Consider the following 20,476-nt stretch of genomic DNA (forward strand, 5'->3'; position numbering starts at 1 on the left):
ATTCAAGTAAGTAAATGCGCGCAGGTCAAAAGTTCAATTTTTAGAACGTAATAAGTCTTTGGGCGACGGGAACAAGATGTGAATCAAAATTCAAATTAATAAATCACCCAATTCACTCTTCGACAATTTTGGCGAACAATTCTTGTCCTTAATTCACGTAGGAGGACTAATGTAAAAATATTAGTATAGACTTTACTTTTGATAAAAGGGGGGGGGGAACGATCTGGAACGTTGGCACAATTATAAAGTTCTTGTAGCACAGCAGAGAGTTTACGTACCTATTATAACAGAAAAGTTCAGCCTCAAAAAGGTCCTGCCATGCCGCACTCCAATCACCGTAATTATTCCCTTAGATGCAGTCCATTTTACGAGTCGCGAGCAATGAAGGCTTCCGTCTTCGCAGGCCTCAGGCTAGGTACGTCTCTCGCTGGCTTCTGGCGACCAAAGGGGGAGTGGTCAAGTTCCGTTCCAGTCAGTATCAGCTCCTCTGGCATGGCATGGCATGGCATAAATCTGACGTTTTGAAGTTGAGTGTCGAGCTGCTTTGGCCCTTGACTCTATGAAAAGTGTATAAATGAAGTGTGTGTGGGATTAATGAAAAGTGCCTGTGGCTATACGTGGATCTTGTGTGTACAACTGTCGCAACACAAGGAATGCTTCATATGGAAATTATGTTTCATGTTTCATGGCCGTGGCATTGCATATGTGTGTCTGAAGGGATTTGCTGTTCCCATATTTTCTATTTCCGGATTTGTATGTCTCGGCAGGGTTTGCCAGAATTTTTGGTGAGCGTCTCGAAGCTGCTGGATCACTGGAGTTAATTCCAGATCCTCCAAAACTTGGGTGCTGCGTGTATAGATCTCGTGGCCTGAGATTATCCGAGCTGCTTTGCTTTGCACCTGTTCCAATCGTTTAAGATGTGTATAGGCGGCATGCTGCCAGGCTGGGCCCGCGTAGGTCAAAGTTGGAATGATGTACATCTGGAGTAGATGTAGCCTCGTCTGTAGTGTGAGTTCTGGACATGTGAACATGACGAAAAGTGCAAATACTTTTCGTAGTCCTCTGTTGGCCACATCTTGGATGTGAGAGGCGAATGTGAGTCCTCGATCTAGGGTGACCCCTAGATATTTGACTTTGTCTTCATGTGGCACTGCTTGTCCGTAATATGAAAGTTGTCTGAGTTCATACTTTCTTCTTTTTGTGTGGATGACACATACACTTTTCCCGGTGTTCACCTTCAGACGCCATTTGCGAGCCCACGCTTGGAACTCATCGAGTTGTTGTTGAAGGTAGCGGTAGCATAAGGCTATTCGACGACTGGCTGCAAAGAATGCGGTGTCGTCAGCATATGTGGCTTGGAAACATCTCTCTGAAGTTGGGACATCTGCTGTATATAGCGTGTACAATAGTGGAGAGAGTACTGCTCCTTGAGGTACACCTGCTAATATGAGCCGGGTTTGGGACGTTGCACCTGAGAAGGAGACAAAGAAACTGCGTTTGCTCAGGTAAGATTGGAGGAGTCGGACATAACAATCCGGGAAACCTTGCCGTAATAGTTTATATATGAGACCAGAGTGCCAGACTCGGTCAAAGGCCTTGCTTATATCTAGGTAAACCCCTATTGCGAACTGTTTTCTATTGAATGCCGTTGTGATGTAGTCTACCACACGGACCAGTTGAGAGGTGGTACTGTGGTAGGCTCTAAAACCAAATTGGTGGTGTGGTAGGAGCGAGGAGGTTTCTACGTGTGTCATGAGTCTTGAGAGAAATACTCTTTCAAAGAGTTTGCCAAGGTGTGAAAGGAGACTTATTGGCCTATAATTCTCCGGTTTGAGAGTACTCTTTCCAGGTTTGGGCAATGTTATTACCTTTGCCTTCTTCCATGCAGTGGGAAAGTAGCCTAGTTGTAGGATGGCATTGAATATGTATGTAATGTATACAAGTAATTTGCGAGTGGGATGTCGCAGCAGTTCGGGTCGTATACCATCTGGTCCGGAAGCCTTGTTTTTAGGCAGTCTTCGGATTTGGCGTTCTACCTCTCGAGGTGACGTCAGCTTTGGCATGTGCTCCATTTCTCTGGTGGTAAAGGTGTGTATCGCCCTGTTTACATGTGCGATTGTATGTTCATCTGATGGATCTTCATTTGGGGTGAATTGTTCTTCGAGAGCGTTTGCAAAGACTTCAACCTGATCTTGTGGTTCATGTAACAGTCCGGTTGATCCTTCTATGACTCTGGTGTGTGATGAGTCCTTGGGACGAAGAAATGCCCTGGTATATTTCCATATACGCTGATCATTCACTGAAAGGCCGCTAAGTGTGTCATTCCAGTGATGTGCAGTTTCTTTTTGAATGAGGGTTTTCACCTTGGAGCAGAGAGAGTTCCAAAGAGTTTTATATGTGGGACTCCTAGTGTGTTGCCACCTTCGTCTCGCCCACCGTTTTAACTGAATGTACATTTGGAGACGAAGACTGCCTGTCATTTGTGACGATCGGTGTAGCTGTGTTATTTCTGTGCTTTCTGCCTCAGCTTTGAGCAGAGAGTGGGTGAGATGTGATACGGACTGATCGATTTGCTGGGGTGTCTGAGGCCTATCATGAAGATCGAGAAGTGAGTTCACATTCCCTCTGAATTTGTCCCAATTTGTCTCGCTTCTTAGAAGGGGTGGTACTCCTTGAGTAAGAGTACGGTGGGAGACTTGGAACATGACAGGATCGTGGTCTGAATCCAAAGCAGAGATTACGTACGGGTCTGTGAGGAGTGGCACCCCTTTACTCATGACTACGTCTAGCACGTCAGGTCTGCCACCCATCTTCGGATAGTGAGTGGGTTCCCAGGGTGCTTGTATAGTGAAGGTGGATCGAAGTATGTAGTCATGCAGTAGGTCACCTGCATTATTGGGATACCGTGAATGCCAAGATGTATGCTTGGCATTGAGATCTCCGGCAAGAACCACTTTATTGCCTAGTTTACTTATGTTGTCATAATCATCTGGTACAAGTCCCGCAGCAGGAGATCTGTATCCAGCCACGAGAATGAGTGAATCTCCGGGAGTTAGAATGCGCACAGCTAGCGCTTCTAGACCGTACAAAGGTGGTACATGTACTTGCTGAGATGGAAAGTCCCTTTTTACTACTACTAATAATCCGCCTCTCGGCCTTCCAATTCTATCCAGTCGGTATATGAGATAGTTGGGCAATTTCCAGCCTTTGACTGTGTGGGAGAAGTGTGTTTCATTGATCAGTGCTACGTCTACTTTGTTTTGTTGAAGAAAGTGAATGACGGTATGTCTCTGCCCTCTTAACCCATCGGCGTTCCACGCCATGATGGTAAGTGAGTGGTGAATTTTCGACAGACTAGAAACAGCCATCGTCAATCATTTCGGCAATGGTATCGATATATGCGGCTGCTTTTGTGGCTATGTCCGTAGCAGAGGTAAGACGAGCAATACCTCTTTTAACATGTGGTATTATTTTGCTTAGATTCATTCCTTTGAAGAATTCAAAAATGAGTTTAATATCTGAAGCTGATGTGTCATCCCGAGTCGATTCTGGTATATTTGTTGTGGAGGGGGCCTCTTTGGTGATGGTTTTGGTTGGGGTGTGTCTGGACGGAGAGGCTGCGCCTGCGTATGTTGTCGAGGTTTGTTGTGAAGAAGTGGTTTCTGTAGAAGTTGCAGGTTTTTGTTGAGAAGTGATGATTGGGGGAGATTTTTGGGTCTTCTTGTTGGTGGAAGTTTGAGCGTCCGTGTATGCTTTGAACACTGGACATCCTCTGAAATTTGCGGGGTGATCGCCCTGGCAGTTGGCACATTTGGCTGGGGTAGTGGTGTCTGTTTTGAGACAAGCCCTTGTCAAGTGTCCCTGTCCGCATTTGAGGCAGCGGGGCAATGCTTTACATTGGGTTTGACCATGTCCCATTCGCTGACAGCGGTAACACTGCAGTGTGGTGGGTGGTTTGTATACCTGTACTTTAATTCTGTAGTCAAGAAGATATTCTTCTTTGTATATTTCGTGAGTAGTGGAGTTTCTTGAAAGCGACACCAGAAAGAGTGGCATCAACACTCGTTCATTTGAGTCCTTCTTTCTGCGAGACATTTGGTGAACTGATATAGGTGTATAGTTCTTGTCTTTCAGGTTCTGCTCCAGGTCGCCCAGACAGGTATCGATGGGTAGTTTTCGTATTACCACCTTCACAGGTCGTTCACTGCGAACGATGCCGGTGGCATATTCTCGTTTGGTCTGGTCGCAAAATGCAATTATTTTATCATAATCTGCCCTGGTTGATACTTGGAAGGTGACCTTCTCTCTAGTGTGCTGTATGTGAGGAGGTTGACTAAGCGTCTTGCTTATAGTAGAGGTGAAGGCGTAAGTTTCCTTAATTCCGAACACGGAAATAGGGGGAGGCCTTGGGACCTTCTTAGGTTGAGTTGTTGGAGGTGGTTGCGTTTCCTCTTCTTGGGGGATCTCCATGTCACCTGAGGAATCTTGTGCTAGGGGCGCAAATGTATTTGAAGTTGGGACGTCAGTTGATAACGGCATGGTTTTTTGTAGTTTTGTTGGATGTCTCCCTTCATATAGTTGGGCGAGACTGTCCAAGTCCGTAAGTGACCTTTGGCGGCGATGCCGGCCAACAAGTGTAAATTCTGCTGAAGGTTGGTTGGAAGATTCCCCGAATGTGGGGGCTGCCTTATCTGTGGTGGGTGTAGGTTGCGATAATGAAACGCCTTGTTTTCCCAAGGGAATCAGAAAATTCTCCGGTCGGTAATTGATACGCATAGACTGCGTCATTTTGCCTGCTGAACTGGCTTTGAGGTGCTCCATCCCTCTAAAGGGAAGGTTCTTGTGTCTAGCTGACATTGCAGTAGTTCGTAGACGTTATAAAAGAGGTCTAGGAACCTGCGTTTCTATGTCACCACTCCGAGGGGTGGGACAAGCAAGAACATTCAATGCCCTCCTATCTCTTATAGAGACCAGTTCGTATGAGTGTCACTGCAGAGCAAAAGCGTAGCCTTGGAAGATTATTTTAGGCGGTGACAAGACTTCACCGCACTCGTAGTAAGGGTCGATTTGAACTATCAACCCAAAAAATGGAAATGGTAGTCAAATATACCTACAGCGTCGCACAATCAAGGCTTCAGTTGGCACCGTTAGGTTTTCACCTTGATTCCCGGGGACTGGGCCTCCCCGGATTCCATTCTGAGCTCCTCTGTTGCACTGCGTGCGGTTTACGTCCAGCCCGTGTATACCGAGTGCTCCGCGAGAGGCAGCACCGGTCGAGCAAACGAGGCCAGCGGCCTCGATGGCCGAAAATTGTACTATATTTTACGTCAAATTTTCACCTTTTGTAGAGTTTATAATATTGAATATTAAAAAAAAACGTTAGACATCTTTGAAATATAATACATTTTTGACGCGTCGAATCCTATAGTATTTAATTCCTGTTTTAGCAGCTTTAAGAAACCTGATTTGGGGGGGAATGTCATTTTTGCTCCCGTCAAGTTACGCCTATGACAAACAGGAATTCAAAGTAAAAGACTGTCCAGACTAAATCGGTAGACACGTCTGATACACTTACTATTGAGATAATCATAATTAAGCGTGTAGTTGAAAACAACCTTCTTTTTATATATTGCATGCAGCTCTACTTTTTCTGCAATGTGAATCAAGAAGTGGGGACGTGGAGAAGCACAACACTCCACGTAACAAATTGAATGCTCTTTGCCTTCCTGTCATGCTGACCTTCGCGTGGAAGAAGTCTTGCGGTGTTAAGACAGGCAATATCACCCGATCATCGAAGGGTGCAATGTGTGTTGCCTTCCCTCCTGCATTACTTGCTCCTCTTAAAGCCTTATGGGGAAGAACTTGTTTCCATAACTGTACCTCCAATGTGTCCTCAAATATATATGTATTTTATACACCAGTTAGCGTATACTGAGTCCAATATCTGGCCTATCTCACTATGTCACTGGTCCTAGGCTATGAATAGAAATAAATTTACGAACTCCTAAGAAATACAGGTTGCCAACTCATAAGAAATCAGGTTGCCAACTCATAAGAAATTAGGTTGCCAACTCATAGGAAATCAGGTTGCCAACTCATAAGTAATCAGGTTGCCAACTTCAGAATCAGCATCATCATCTCACTGATATGATTACAATTTCTGATCGATTTTTCTCCTGTATTTTATTCTCTAGACTTCAGGGTTCGCAGGTAGCCTACCTAGTCTAGAATATACGCTCCTGTTATACACACACATAGAAGGTGAGAGGTATTTCAGGACACATTGGAGGCAAAGAAATATATATGTAGGCTATGTTATGCATATTATACATATGTACATACCTATAGTACCTATATGAAATACATATGTTTCATTTTGATTTGATCTTACAACAAAAATCCTGTAAAATGACATAAAATCTTTGAAACATGACCCAAAAATTCGTACAAAACTCAATCTGCTTATTGAAAATAGTATATATATTTATACTGTACACTTACTTTATGAATCGCAATCAAACACATTGGGAAAAATTCACAAGTAGAGTATTTCACAAAAAATAGGTATCCATACTTTCTATACAATCAAAGCACAAGTCTTAATTGAAAAACATTTGTAGAAAAAAAGAATTTCACTGCATTAAAGGTGCATGTTGCTTTGTTCCGCTGGTAGTTAAACACACAGAGTAAGTACCGCAAGATAACATTATACTGAATACAGAACAGAAATTGTTGAACTTCTTTTGTTTCAGCATGCAATGATACAAAATGTTTTAAAAAATGACCTAAAAATGACGCAAAATTTTAAAAAATGACCTAAAATGACGCGAAATTTTAAAAATGACCTAAAGATGACGCAAAATTTTAAAAAATGACCTAAAATGACGCAAAAAAATTAAAACATGACCAAAAATGACGCAATTTTTTAAAAAATGACCTAAAAATGACGCAAAATTTTAAAAAATGACCTACAATAAAAAAATGACCCAAAACATTACATTTCTTCAATCTGAGGAGGGTGTTCAGGATTTCTGTACTAGTTAGCAATGTCTACGTTGCACCAGTTAAAAGATGAAATCTCATCAAAATCCGGGCCCTGGTAGTGATATAATAAAATTGATTAAATGTCTCTCACAAAGAACACCCATGCCCAAGCCGGGATTCTAACCCGGGACACCTAGCGTCGTAGCATGCTTTGCTAACCACACGGCCACGAAGGTCGAAGAGGTTTGAGGAAAAACTTGTAATATGATAAACGCACATTTTACGATAATCCAAACGATGGAGGTATAATTTGCATCTGAAACTTTGCATGTGGGATTGAGCCCACCTGCTAAATCCACTCCTGGCGTACCATATGGACGGAAGTACAAAAGGCATCATAGACTAAGATGTTATTTAAAAAGTCACTTTTCGCTACCGTATCCCCTTACAAATTGCCAACATCACCAAATCTCATGTTACCACACAAAGTGATTATGCAAGGATCCGCTTCCTGGCAACTGTTGCCATGGTTACCCGAAACAGGACACCGCCAGAAGGTAAGAAGAATGCCTCGCTTAATAGGAGTGGCCCCTTATGGGTCAGGTACCGTCTCTCCTTACACGACCGATCAGAAATGGAAAACGATGGAATCGGCAATCCATTGAGAAAATTATCTTACAGTGAAAACCCGATTGTACGTTATCGCTTCGTACCTTGGTCAAATCTTCCATCAATGTTGATGCTCTATATGTTGGTGTTTATATTTATAAACAAGACGTAATGTGCGGAAACGTATTGATAAAGGCATTGGCTGAGTTTTACATGCAAAGCAGTGATAAGGGTTTAATATTCAAGAACCATTATATGTGTGAACTTACTTGACACCCCTCCCCACTGGCCCTCTAAGAACCTGCGACTGGTCACAGCTGGGTTACCCCAGTTTGGCTAACAGGGTAACAGGCCCTGACTGGTCGCTGGTGTCGGATTTATACCTTTACTTAGTTTGAAATGAAAGGATATGGAATTTGTTCCACAATAAAGTCATTTTTATTGTCCTTTTGTACAATCACAATAAAACTTAACAACTGGCAACCTTGAATCGAGTTGCCTGGTGCACATCTGCTTGCAAATCTGTGACGGGCAACCCTTCCAAGTAGTGTTGCCCACGAGACGAGATTTTGGCCTGTCTCGTCTCGTGGAGTCTCGTGGAAATGCTGTCTCGTCTCGAAAATATTCGTTTGTCTTATGGCACATGGTCAATCTCGTCTCGTCTCGAATTTTTAAAAGCCTGTCCCGTCTCGTCCCGTGGGCAACACTACTTCCAAGATTAATCAACGATGTGTTAGTATCGCAGGAACCGTAGCCCGAAAGCATAAGATTGTGAGGAACTAGCCAAAAGGAAAAGCCGAATTGCCTGAAGATATAAGGCTATTTCTCCCTACAGGGTTTACCTGTGATATTGTCCTCAAGGCAACCGGATAAAGAATGCCGAAAGCACACAATTTGTTCATTTTCACACACAAAAGTTGCTGACAAAATACCAAAGTTACTTGGCCGATATTTACATGTATCCATGGTTTTGCATAATTACATCATGTAATTTAGGCTTCTACAATCTAATATATAAAAATGGATGTATGTGTGTGTGTGTGTGTTTGTTCCGGCATAACTCTCGAACGCCTGGAGCGATTTCAACCAAACTTGGTACATGTATCACTTGCAATCTGTAAAGAAATACTGTGGGGTTAAGACACCCCTGGCACCCCTAGGGGTGAGGGTGAGAGAGGGTGACATGTAAAAATAGTCGAAAACGGCCGATATTAATGTGGAATAAATAGTTTTCGGGGTCGCTAAGATGAATAGGGACACTCCCAATGCCGTTCAGCTCCAAGTTCATTTTACACTATAGTTAGAATTTATTATATTCCTGTCTAATAGAACATTAAGATAAATAAATAACCGGGCAACGCCAGGCAATCAGCTAGTATCTACATAAAATAATTGATATTGGATATTGCATAACTTTCTTATGCAAAATGCCAAAAGAGGTTACAAAATAATTAATTTTGAAATCTAAAACAATTGCAGGTTTATTCCAGAATGTTCGAATTTCGTGTATGGCACAGATTAATGCTAGCGCAGATGCTGCAGTGCTGTTTTACAATGTGAGCACGACGAGACTCGACTGGGGCGACACTAGTTCAGGCACAGAGGCGCCAAATTAAGATATATTTGGGGGGGGCAAGATCGACATAAACAAACTTTATGCATGTAAATATACATAAAATGTGTCCTACGTGAATTGGGGGTGAGATGGAAAGTGCCTTGCCCCCCTTAAGTCGGCGCCTATGCTCAGGTATGTTCAAACAATATCCAACTCCTTCAGTTAAATAATCACAATTTGAATCATTCATTAGCACGAGGAACTTAGTTCCTAAAAGGCACGGTGCAAGCGGAAGTAAAATTACTGGAAATTATAGTCGTATATTTGATTGACCAATGAGGATGCGCTGTTTATTGCTGGACTAACCACTTATCTACAAGTCTCGCCAACAGGTCGTCAGCTTTACCGTTACGAGGACGATTTATAACCGTTCTGCACGAGAAGTTTGTTCAGGCGATGTAACGCCTCACGAATTGGCCTTATTAAACTGTCGTTCGCAATTAAAATCGAACAGGGCGCCATCATCAAATGGGTTAAGTTAGAATGGCAATGGTTTCGTAATATAAAGAAAGTGACGCTCCAATAACATTGATGAGAGAAATGAATTTCCAAGTCATATTTAGTTACTTTGAAAAGTAACTTGATTACTTTTGATTACTTATAGGTTATTACTTATATGGGAAGATAATAATTATCTCTTTTTATTTAATATTCAATAATTTTTGTGGCCGCGTTGGCTCAGGGGAGCACTTTACTCTTTTTTTTATATATAGGTCAGGATTTGATTGAAACTTCTTTACATCTGTCATGGTAGGAAAACAAGCTATATGATGCATTTCCGCTTACTTTTTGTTCTGTTATCTTCACGTATACCTATTTCAAGTTGAAATTTGAGACCTAAATGTAAATCTTGTTGATTGACATGTCCTTCCCGGACGTATGAACAGACTGTTGAAGTACACCATCCCGCCTGACAGATATTAATCTTGTTGCTGGAAGTTGCGAGATTAATGGAAGTGCATGAGAAAAAAATTGTGCTGTTACTGTGATCTTTTTGTGAGTTTCGTTATAATGTACAACTTTGGTTCTTTTTACATTGCATAATCAAGATAAATAGATTCTGAATTCATATGTTAAAACGTAAGTTCTGTGTTTTTGTTTCTATTTACTGCAAATCTTAATGTTTTCCCGTGCCCTGGGAGGTATCATGCGTATACCAATATACAGTCTCATGTTGCTCATTCTTAATTTGTATTGAGATAAATATATTTTAATGGCTATTAATATGCTATGATTGAACCTGGCACGACCGTGTCATCATTTATATTATTTCGCGTTACTTTTCTTCAGTTTTTGGCTAATCGCGACGAAGAGAATGAGTATGATGAAACTGATGAAGGGACACTCACAAAGAACATGCATCATCATCACTTGCCAGTCACTGAAGAAAGCAATTAGACCAACATAGAACCGTCATTAATGTGTTGATGATGGTATATTTTACCATTAAGATATTAACATTGGGATTGTAATCTCAGAACTAGCTTTAACAACAACAGAAATCGGGCAGAACATGTAACGATAATCGATCCGCTACTTACAGTCATTATCGACAGGGGACGCTCTGAGGTGAACGAAATCGAAAAAAAGAGAAGCTTTAATTACAGACTGATGATTGCAATATTCATTAATCGTTGTTTAAGTGTGGACATTACTAAGCACCGTGTGGTGCGGAGGCATGTCTCATTTCCCCCCAGAGGTGGATCAGAAAAACGGCGAATCCAGTTTCCCAGAGGAAAAGGGGAAAAGTTGGAGTGAAAAAAAAAGAAGCATTTGGAAAGCAAGGAAATTTGACCAGGACGCGGGTCAGAACGGAAATCAAACCTAAAGAGGCAATATCCGGTGGGGTGAGTCGATGTTTCTGGGCCAAAAAAGGGGGAGATTAAAAAACAATGAGAGGGGGTGGCGATGAATACCCTTTAAATGGCCATTACGTTTCTGCGCTGTTTTTGCACCGCGCAGTGAACAATTCGGGGGGAAAATCTCTAGTCTACAATTTTGTCAGTGTTGCCATATTTGACGGCGTACACGAGAAGGGGAAAAGGGGCCTTGGCTCCAAATCATCGTTCTTTCTCTGCCCACTTCGGCGATATAATCGCGACAACGAAAATGCATTGAATTTGTTTATTTTCCATAGCATTTCTGCCACTTTAGGCTAATCGCGACGGTGGTGATGACATGAAACTGGTGAAATGGACGATCACAAACACACACGGACGAAAAAAAACAAGAGCTCAACAGAAGTTTATGCTGACTATAGGTCCAGTCGCCACAGCCTTGTCAGTCTTCAAGGCTTGTACTACGTGGAAGAGTGACCACCCTTTACTGATGAAACATGTTTAAATCAATGATCTATTCTCTGTCCCCGGTATCTTAGGAGCAAGCGAACGAAAACAAGTCTCTGCGTAGTAGTGACGCGAGACGGCTCGGCCACCTCTACATGCGAGAGGGAACGGGACTGTGTGGAGGGGATAAAGCGACTGTAGTTAGCAGCCTTCGCAGCAGCATGTACTACCTCGCTCTGCTCACTTGATTTCCCACATTCCCTGCCGCCATGAGCGGCTTTGCTCCACAGATACCGGGGAAAGAGTATAGTTTCGTAGCCCGTTACACAAGAGTTCCGGGTTCGAATCCCGCCCCGGGCATGGGATGTCTTCACTCATCCTTATCGTCGCGATTAGACAATAGTGGTACAAAACTACGCTAAACCAGTCAATCAATCGTAGCATGTTACATTACCCGCCCGCCGTGTAGGACGGCGAAAAATCTACCAAGATGAGAGCGGTGAAAGGAAGTATAGATTCGGATACCAAATCAAGTGCTTCTTGTGGTTGAATGAGATTATATTCGTAACATATCTGGTTGTTCGCTTTGAAGCTTATCGTCCTTCTAATTTAAAATGTACTTGATCTTTTCAACCTATTTTAACAAGAATATAGTTTGCAAAAGTTCTTATTAATCAATAAAGTTAATAGCTTGTCATTGTTTTCTAAATAGACACCAGGGGCGTATCCAGAAAGAAAATTGGGGGAGTTCCAGCCAGGGCTGCCCATCCTCCAAGTCTAATGGCGTGTCCCCCTCTATAATAATAATCTCGTTTATTACTATTATTATTGTGTTTTGTTAGTCTTCGAATCGTAAAATGTCTGTTGACTGACACTTTTCAGAAACAGTATGAAATATTTCACTGAACTCTTCATTTGAAATTTCACGAAGTCTCTGTGACGTCTCTTGGCTAAGAAAGAGATGAGGCGAAATTGTGGTGAGGGCTCCATTACTTTCACAACTGTTCAGTAAAACTGAAAAACTTTTCTCAGATAAAGAGTACAATTAAGGAAGTCCTCTTTTCAACTGCGACTAGAAGATCACTTGCTTGGCATGGTTCAATCGGACAGCTCCGATTAACTGAGTTGAAGAAATTTAACAAAAACATGAAGTGAATCTTGTTTTTCTAGAAATCGAGTATCACACATTGACAATAAAACCTTTTTTATGCCTGGTACATAAAGCAAGGTATTTGTTTTTAGTACTCATATTTCACCTCCGCATATATTATTAAAAAAACACATCAACTTCACTTACTCTACCAAAATAGGACCCCCTGGATACGCCCTTGATTGTCACACTTCTTGTTTTCAGTGTGTTGTGTGCTCTGCCCAAAAAAAGTAGACAATTGAGAATCGTTTGGCCTGGGAAAAAAACACTACGCACTTCCATTCCTTCGGATTCCTCCGTCAATATCGCCATTGGCGCTGTCGTCGACTTCCAATTCCAGGAATGGTTGCACAACAGCAAGATAATTGGACAAGCATCAAAGAACATTTTCTTAATTACACCGCCAGATAGCTCTAGTAAAGATTTTGTTCTCTCTCCTCCTGCTGTTGTTAGTTGGGAAAGTACATGGTGCCCAATTCCTTGCGAGAAAATGCAGTAAAAAAGCTTCTGGTAGCTGCAACTTCTCTAATGAAATCAAAATGAGGAATGGCCACTTCTATCTTTGGCTTGTCTCCAAAGATGTACGTAATTAATTTGTAGGATTCTCTTTTTCAAATATTTTTTGGTGAAGCCATTTCCTGTTTGTGCGAGTTTGTTTAGATCTTTCGTGATATTTAATTTTTTAATTGTTTGGATTAAGTAAATCTATTAATCTGTGGCGCAAGCTAATTTAAAAAAAATCCTTTGCGCAACTTCTCGAGAGGGTTCGACCAATCAACTCATGAGAGGGTAAGTGAGTGCAGCTCAAGACTACTATAGTGCGCGTCAAATCTCCTGCATATGGCGATAGCCAATAGCAGCGCACTGCAGCGGTGCCATGTCGAAATCTCACACGGAAAGAGACAGCGTGGTCGAGCGAAACGCCTTGTCACGGAGAGCACGGAACATTAGATAATATAACATATAATAAACATAATGGGAGAAAAGAACATACCTGATTAGGGACTGCATAATTCTTTCAATATTCTCAAGGTGGAAGTTGTAGAGCCTTTGTAAGATATTTTGTCCCGTAAAGAGTACGTTATCTTTTTGGTAGTAGAAAATTCGCCACGATCGTAAATTTCAAAGACTGTTCTACGAACTACGTCTTTTTTCAAAGTCATCTAAATTTGTCGTTCTTTTCGGTATGTTAATGTGCTTTCTAGTCTAGGTTATTGAAACATTGGAGCAGGCCCCGATCCACATTGTTTTGCCCCCGAACATATCCGAGAAACGGTAGCTTGATTCACACCACACGCTTGAGCTGTTAGATCCTGGCACTTCTTAAAGTCAATTTTACTTCTTTGTTCGTCACTCGAACACTTTTTTTTTTTTTAAAAAAAATGTACACCTGAAAAATCACCTGTCGTGCCTGGCTTCGTACAACACTGTATTTTTCCCTCTTCTCTCGCCATCACTACCACTTGGTTTACTCAACGACATGCTGCACACACCCACTAAACACATGAAAAAAAAAACGAACAATGACGGTATCTTCTTCGTCAACTTCTTCTGCCATCACTGGGAACGAACGTGCCCTGTTCCCTTAGCTAATCGGAAAGTTTCAGAATGCAACAGGAACGAAGGGAGAGCAAAAACGATACAATGCAAATACGTTTATAATAACATTGCTTCTACAGAGGGAACGGTATAAGCTACAATCACGCTTGTTTTTCGTACATACTCGCAAATTCATTATCTTTCCATCTGTTGAACTACTGACACTTGAAATAATCTATTTATATCCGAGCGCCAGGTACACGATTTAGTAGCGAGGTGAAACAGCTTCTGAACTAGGCAACGCTGCACGTCCGTGATTCGCTGGTGCTGTTCAGTCGTTCAAGGTCATATGCAGGAGATTTGACGCGCACTCTAGAAGAAAAGGCTGGGGTCAGACACGCCTCTTTTCGCGACTGCCGCTGGTGTGACGTCATGGGCGGACAAACCCCAGCTGAGTCTTTACCCCATACGGAAAGAAACGTGGAAAGGCTGATTTGTTTTGTTCTTTTCGCTCCTTTTATCTTGTATTTCTGGATTGTTGGGTTCAGGGTGCGAAATCCTGGAGGGGACGAGGGGGATTCCCCCCATCAACAATCTTGGCCTCAAAAATCCCCCCACCAAAAATTTCCCGGGGAAAAAGTTTTTGTTATAACAATGAAAAGATAAGCAATTACTTTTAATTTCAAATAAACTTTACTAAGAATAATATCGAGAACACACACAAATTAGTGTGGTTGTGAGTGTTGAATGCTTTCTGTCTCAAGAGATCATTAACAAATCTACATCAATACGCACAGTAAAAGTACAACAAGAATACAAAACAATAATAACTATGAAATCTAATTGATTTATATTAACATAGTGCACAAACTAAACAAAAACTTACACATAATGAAACCATTTCAACTATGTCATAATTTATTAACATCTTTAACCGGTTAGTAATGGAATTAGTTAGCTGATTAACACTATCTTATATGTACGAAAGTAACAAATTAATTTCTAATTAATAATCATAATAATTATTTTAATTGAGTAATTTATTTTTACTTTTAATAACATTACAAATATGTGCATCGTATAATTCACACATATGTTTGTGGGGAGAGGGTTGTAGGTTAAGAACTTTCTCCCCCTCACCAGTTTTCAATGATTTCGCACCCTGATGGGTTGTGAGATGTTGCAGTTCACAATGCCTTCAGTGAGGTGTTGCGACGTGTCGTGATCTCCGATGAAAAAATATAAACAGCGGGTGACAATATATAACTGAACACATCGCATCTAACGAGACTTGTTAGTGGATTGCGATACCACAGTAGTCTCATTACACAACATCAGGCTACCATACACTTCAAATGGGTTACAATTATTAGAATAAAAAATAATAATATTGTATTTTTTTAATAAAGGCTCTCACGAGTATAGTAAGATAAAAACTGCAAGCATACCCCTCCCAATTTAATATCCAGTCCCCCACCAAAATTCCTATGTCAATTTTAGGTTCACTGTTGGTATTGAAGAGTTGAATCTCGACCTCCTCCAAATAATTTAATTATCAATCGCCATACCAAAATTCCCACAACAGTCTAAGTGCAACAGTAATTAATACTCAAGACTTGGCTATCTCCCATCCTAGTGCTCAATTTCCTTACTATAGAGTTCGAAACTTCCCCAACCAAGGGCAATTCCACATCAGAATTCACGATAAAAATTTAAGGTTTAATATGTAATAGCTGGTTGGATATTGTGCACCTCAAATAGTAGATACCGTGTTGCCGAGAGACAACACTGGTATGTCTCGTCGCGTGAAAATTCCATCTCTTCTCGTGTCTAGTCTCGTTAACAACACTAATAATACATAGTAACTGTTATAATTCCCTTGGAATTACACAACTTGTATTTATATACGAGTGATGCTTAAATGACAACGTAGTTCAACTTCCGTCCTCCATTGTTCTATTATTTATTCAGTCAAATTTTCATCACAATCGCCCCCCCCCAAAGTTAAGTGGACTCAACCCGCTTTCACATACCCGCCTGTGGGCACCCCTGTTCGACATCCCACTGATTATATATATATATACGTATATAAAGTGACCCTCGACTTTCTTCAGATCTATGTCTCAAGTTTTCGTTCAGTCAAAAGTTTTTTAAAGTGTGTGTTACATAATACACACGGAACTTCCCCACATTCCTCCCTGTGTAGTTCAAAGATTCATAAGACTCAGAATTGTAATCTGAATAAGGAAATTTAATTAAGAAATAAATACCAATAGTCGAAGCAAAGTTACCAAATTTGAAGAAGTTAAGTGAAAACAGCTCCTCTCTCACTCCTAAAAGAGAGCAATAGATGAGATTGTTTTCTTTTACATATTCAACTTATCCATAATTTTGGCTTTCTGCCTTTCTTTAATTCACAAAATTATTTTACGCATTCAACATCTCGTATTTTTCTTTCTGCCCTAACAAAACGAATCACTAGGTGTATTAACCCCAATTTTACATGAAACCTAATGTTTCATAGAGGAGTGTGACGACATATAAACTACCGATAAAATGTGTGCGTAAATGGCTGTGTAATCTATATGTAAGGACATACGTTATGTCGGATCCTAAGTAAGTCTGTGCATTCACTCCCAATTAGCTTCTGGGCATAATTGCGGCTCCTTTTTTGTTTATAATTACTGCTTTGATTCGGCTGCGAAACCGGAGCGTAGAGCGATCTGTCCGCCCGTGACGTCACGCCTGACGTCAAGGACCACGTGATCAGGTATGGCCCCAGCCTTCTCCTCTACTAGTCTTGAGTGCAGCTACCCGACGTTTGCAGTAGTGCGCACTATTTTACTCCACCCACTCTCTTTCTCCCCTTCACTACTGTTGCTTTAAAGGCTCTTGGTACAAGGTATAGACATGCTTACTCATTGTCTGGAGGGGGGGGAGATCAATCACATAACGTTCGGAAATGCATAATAACTTTTGATACTATTTTGGCTTGTATTTCTGGAATAGCTACAGCAATGAATCGGGCGATTTTGCAACACTGGATGTAGTTAGTTGTTGCGTCAGAAGTAACACGTGACTACCGCCATCTTGGAGCCCCTGATGGAGTCGTAGAACGGGGCACAGCGCGCATTCGCTGTAAAAGAGTATTACAAAACCATTCCTTGGCTGGCAAGATCACCGGATCTGTCCGCGTGTGATTATTTTCTTTGGGGTATTTGAAAGCAAAAGTCTTCCCACGCCCCCCCTATGAACTTAAAGATCGATCCGGGAAGAGGGGCTCAAATTCCTACCTTACTGATAGAGTATCTGGAACAAAGTAGGGGTCATCTTACGTTAGTAATGTTACTTTCTAATAAATGAAACTCTAAAGACTGTAAATGCATTTTCTTTCGGTATTTCTTCTTCAATGAATAAAGTAGTTTGGAGTATTTAAGATCGCCCGATTCATTACCGCACCCTGTATTAAATTACTGTACTCTCTCATTGTAATAACTTGTGCACAACGTTTACTTCCGTCAGTGTTGCTAACTAGTCGTTTCTTTGTCTACTTTCAGATCATCGACGGTAACGGGAAGACGGAAGTTAGTAATAGGAGGGAGCCTGGCTTTTTCTGCGGGGAAACGGAGCAGCCCCAGACGTTCATCTCGGAGACGAGCTTCGTGAAGCTGGTCTTCCACACGGACAACTTCACGGACCAAACCTACTTCAGCTTCGATTCCCGCGCGGAGCAGCAGTTCGAGGTGTACCTTCGCTACGGACAGCATCCGGAGCTGTACCCCAACAGGAGAGGAGAGGTGGTTCCGGGTTCGTATTGTGAGCGTATCTTTAGGGACTGTCGGTTGCAGACCTGCTACGTCCAGTCACCCGCGTACCCCGGGGTGTACCCGCGTCATCTGCACTGCAAATACTACCTCCACACCCGCGTACCGTTCATCAAGCTTTATATCGAGAACGAAGAGTTTAATATTGACGGCCAGCGGTGCGAGAACATAATGACATGTCCCATGAGAGTGATCTCCTCGGATTGTCCTTACGATTACATCAGGATATACGACGGTAAGGATAATACCAGTCCTGTTATCGGTACTTTCTGCGGAATGGGCAAGTTCCCGTACTCCATCATCGGGACAAGTCAGGACCTGTTTGTGGAGTTTGTGAGTTCGCCGGCGGGGCCGCTGCTCAACACTGGGTTCCACTTTAATGTTGGGAACTGGTTGGGACATGTCGAGACTGCTGGGTCGAGGAACGGCACGTGTGACTGGGTCTTTACCAGCGAGGCCCTGGCGGCCGCTGGGGGGAAAGAGGGGATATTCTTGTCCGTTGCGCACTGGTACCCTCCCCACACCACCTGCAGCTATCTGATGAAGGGACAGAAGGAGGAGATAGTCCGCCTCTACTTCCCCAGCTTCAGGATCAACAGGATAGAGTCGCCAATCAGGCACTTTGAAGGTGACTGTGGCGAGTCTCTGACCATATACGACGCCTCCTGGCCGGACGACTCGCGAATCATCAAAACCTTCTGCGACACCTTCTCGAAACCCATGGAGAAGCACGACTTCGTGTCCTCAACGAATGCGCTGTTCGTGAGGTTCGAAAGCAAGACTGGCAGCTACAGCGGATCCTCTCTGTACTACTGGGCCCACTACGACTTCTTCAACAACAGCCACTTCGGGGATCCCGTACCTAACACGGACTGCGACGAGGTGTTCTACAGCTGGCACGCGACTTCCGGTACCTTCACGAGCCCCCTCAACACGCTGGTCTACAAGAAGGATTATGACGTCACTTGTCTGTACAGGTTCGTGACGGACAAGCGGCTATTCTCCCGCGTGATTGTCACCATCGACGAGGTGCGGTTCAAGTACAATCAGGACTCTTGCACCGCGTGCTGGGAGGACAGTGTGGATAAGGTAACGGTGGTTGACCCTAAGAACAACCTCTCCAACATCTGCATATGCAAGGAGAACTTTGAAGAGTTGCCTAAGCCCGTTACGATAATCTCCAAAGGCGAGCGGTTGAATGTTAAGCTGTCGGTGGATCAGCGGCAAGCGGTGTCCAGCTACTTCAAGTCCACGGACGCCATCTTTGAGGGCCACTACGTGTTCGTCCACAGCCCTCTGTGCGGACCGACAGAGCTGCCCCCAGCGACGGACGGCGAGCTACACTTCCCTTACTACGACATGTTCGGGTACATTGAAATCCCCAAGTCCATACGCTGCATATGGGAGTTGAAGGTGAACAGGGAACGGGATCTCTGGATACACTTCGAGAAAATCAAGTTCTCTTCCAGGGCATGCGAGGACGGTCGCCTGGAAGTCTACCTTCCAGGAAAACTGGATCCGTTCTTCTGCATCTGCGGCGACAACATTACCAGCATGAAGGAGATCCCTATTTTGTCTGCGTCGGAACTGACCTCTGGACCCTCGCTGATGATACAGTACTTCGGAGTATCGCCAGCCAGAGCAGCCTTCAAGATAGTCTGGAACGAACTCTTCCACCTCCCGCGAAACGCGGACGGAAGCCTCATGACGTCGCCACTTACGGAGAAAGAATGCGAATTCCTATGTCCCGGAGATTCCGGGGTGTGCATTCCGGGACATCTTGTGTGCAACGGGGTGACAAACTGCCCCAACTTCACGGAAGGCACACACGACGAAGCTCCGGAACTTTGCAAGATCCAGGAAGCCGAGAATATTAACTGGCTGGCGATAGGACTAGGGGCGGCGGGGGGTGCTGTCCTGGCCGTGTGCTGCCTGGTTCTCCTTTGCCGTGCGTGTCATAAAAGGACAGATGAACCTTACTGATCCGAGATTGAAAATGGGAACCTATCATCCCGTTGGTAGTAATATCTAAATGAAATAACACGACTGGGAGTCAAACAGAATAATATGAAGCAACTAGTGTGCGAAAAGATTGGATCAAATTTACATTTGCAGAATTTTCTAACTGCAAGAACATAAAATTATAGTACAGTGCCATCTTTTAAACTCCTTTGGAGTAAAACATTGTAATACAAATCAATTTCTAAGTGAAACGTGACTTCAAAATCACACTAACATAAGCCAAAAAACATTATCACAAATGGAAATCACAATAATCTTTTTAAATCTGAGATATACAAGGAAAGAAAATAAATATCATGGTGAACGATACTTAGTAAGCAAAATTTAAAAAAAAACAAAAGAACTGGAAGTTTGTCGTATTAAACTAACATCAAATTTAGTTCTAATTGTTCAACAATTTAAAAGAAATAACACAAATTATATATATTTTACTACATGTATTACAGCA

General features: G+C 42.5%; 1 protein-coding gene across 1 annotated transcript in view; it reads left to right on the forward strand.

Annotated features, from left to right (window-relative positions):
* Positions 1-20,269, forward strand: part of LOC145989940 (uncharacterized) — a 446,260-nt gene extending 425,991 nt beyond the window's left edge. The window contains exon 3 of the mRNA XM_083125472.1: positions 17,740-20,269. Within this exon, the coding sequence (XP_082981598.1) occupies positions 17,740-19,989 (2,250 nt within the window). The 3' untranslated portion in view covers positions 19,990-20,269. The remainder of the gene's footprint in view (positions 1-17,739) is intronic.
* The last annotated feature ends 207 nt before the right edge of the window (positions 20,270-20,476 follow it).

This window comes from Lepisma saccharinum, chromosome 7 (assembly GCF_977018435.1).
Source record: "Lepisma saccharinum chromosome 7, izLepSacc3.1, whole genome shotgun sequence".
Taxonomy (NCBI): domain Eukaryota; kingdom Metazoa; phylum Arthropoda; class Insecta; order Zygentoma; family Lepismatidae; genus Lepisma; species Lepisma saccharinum.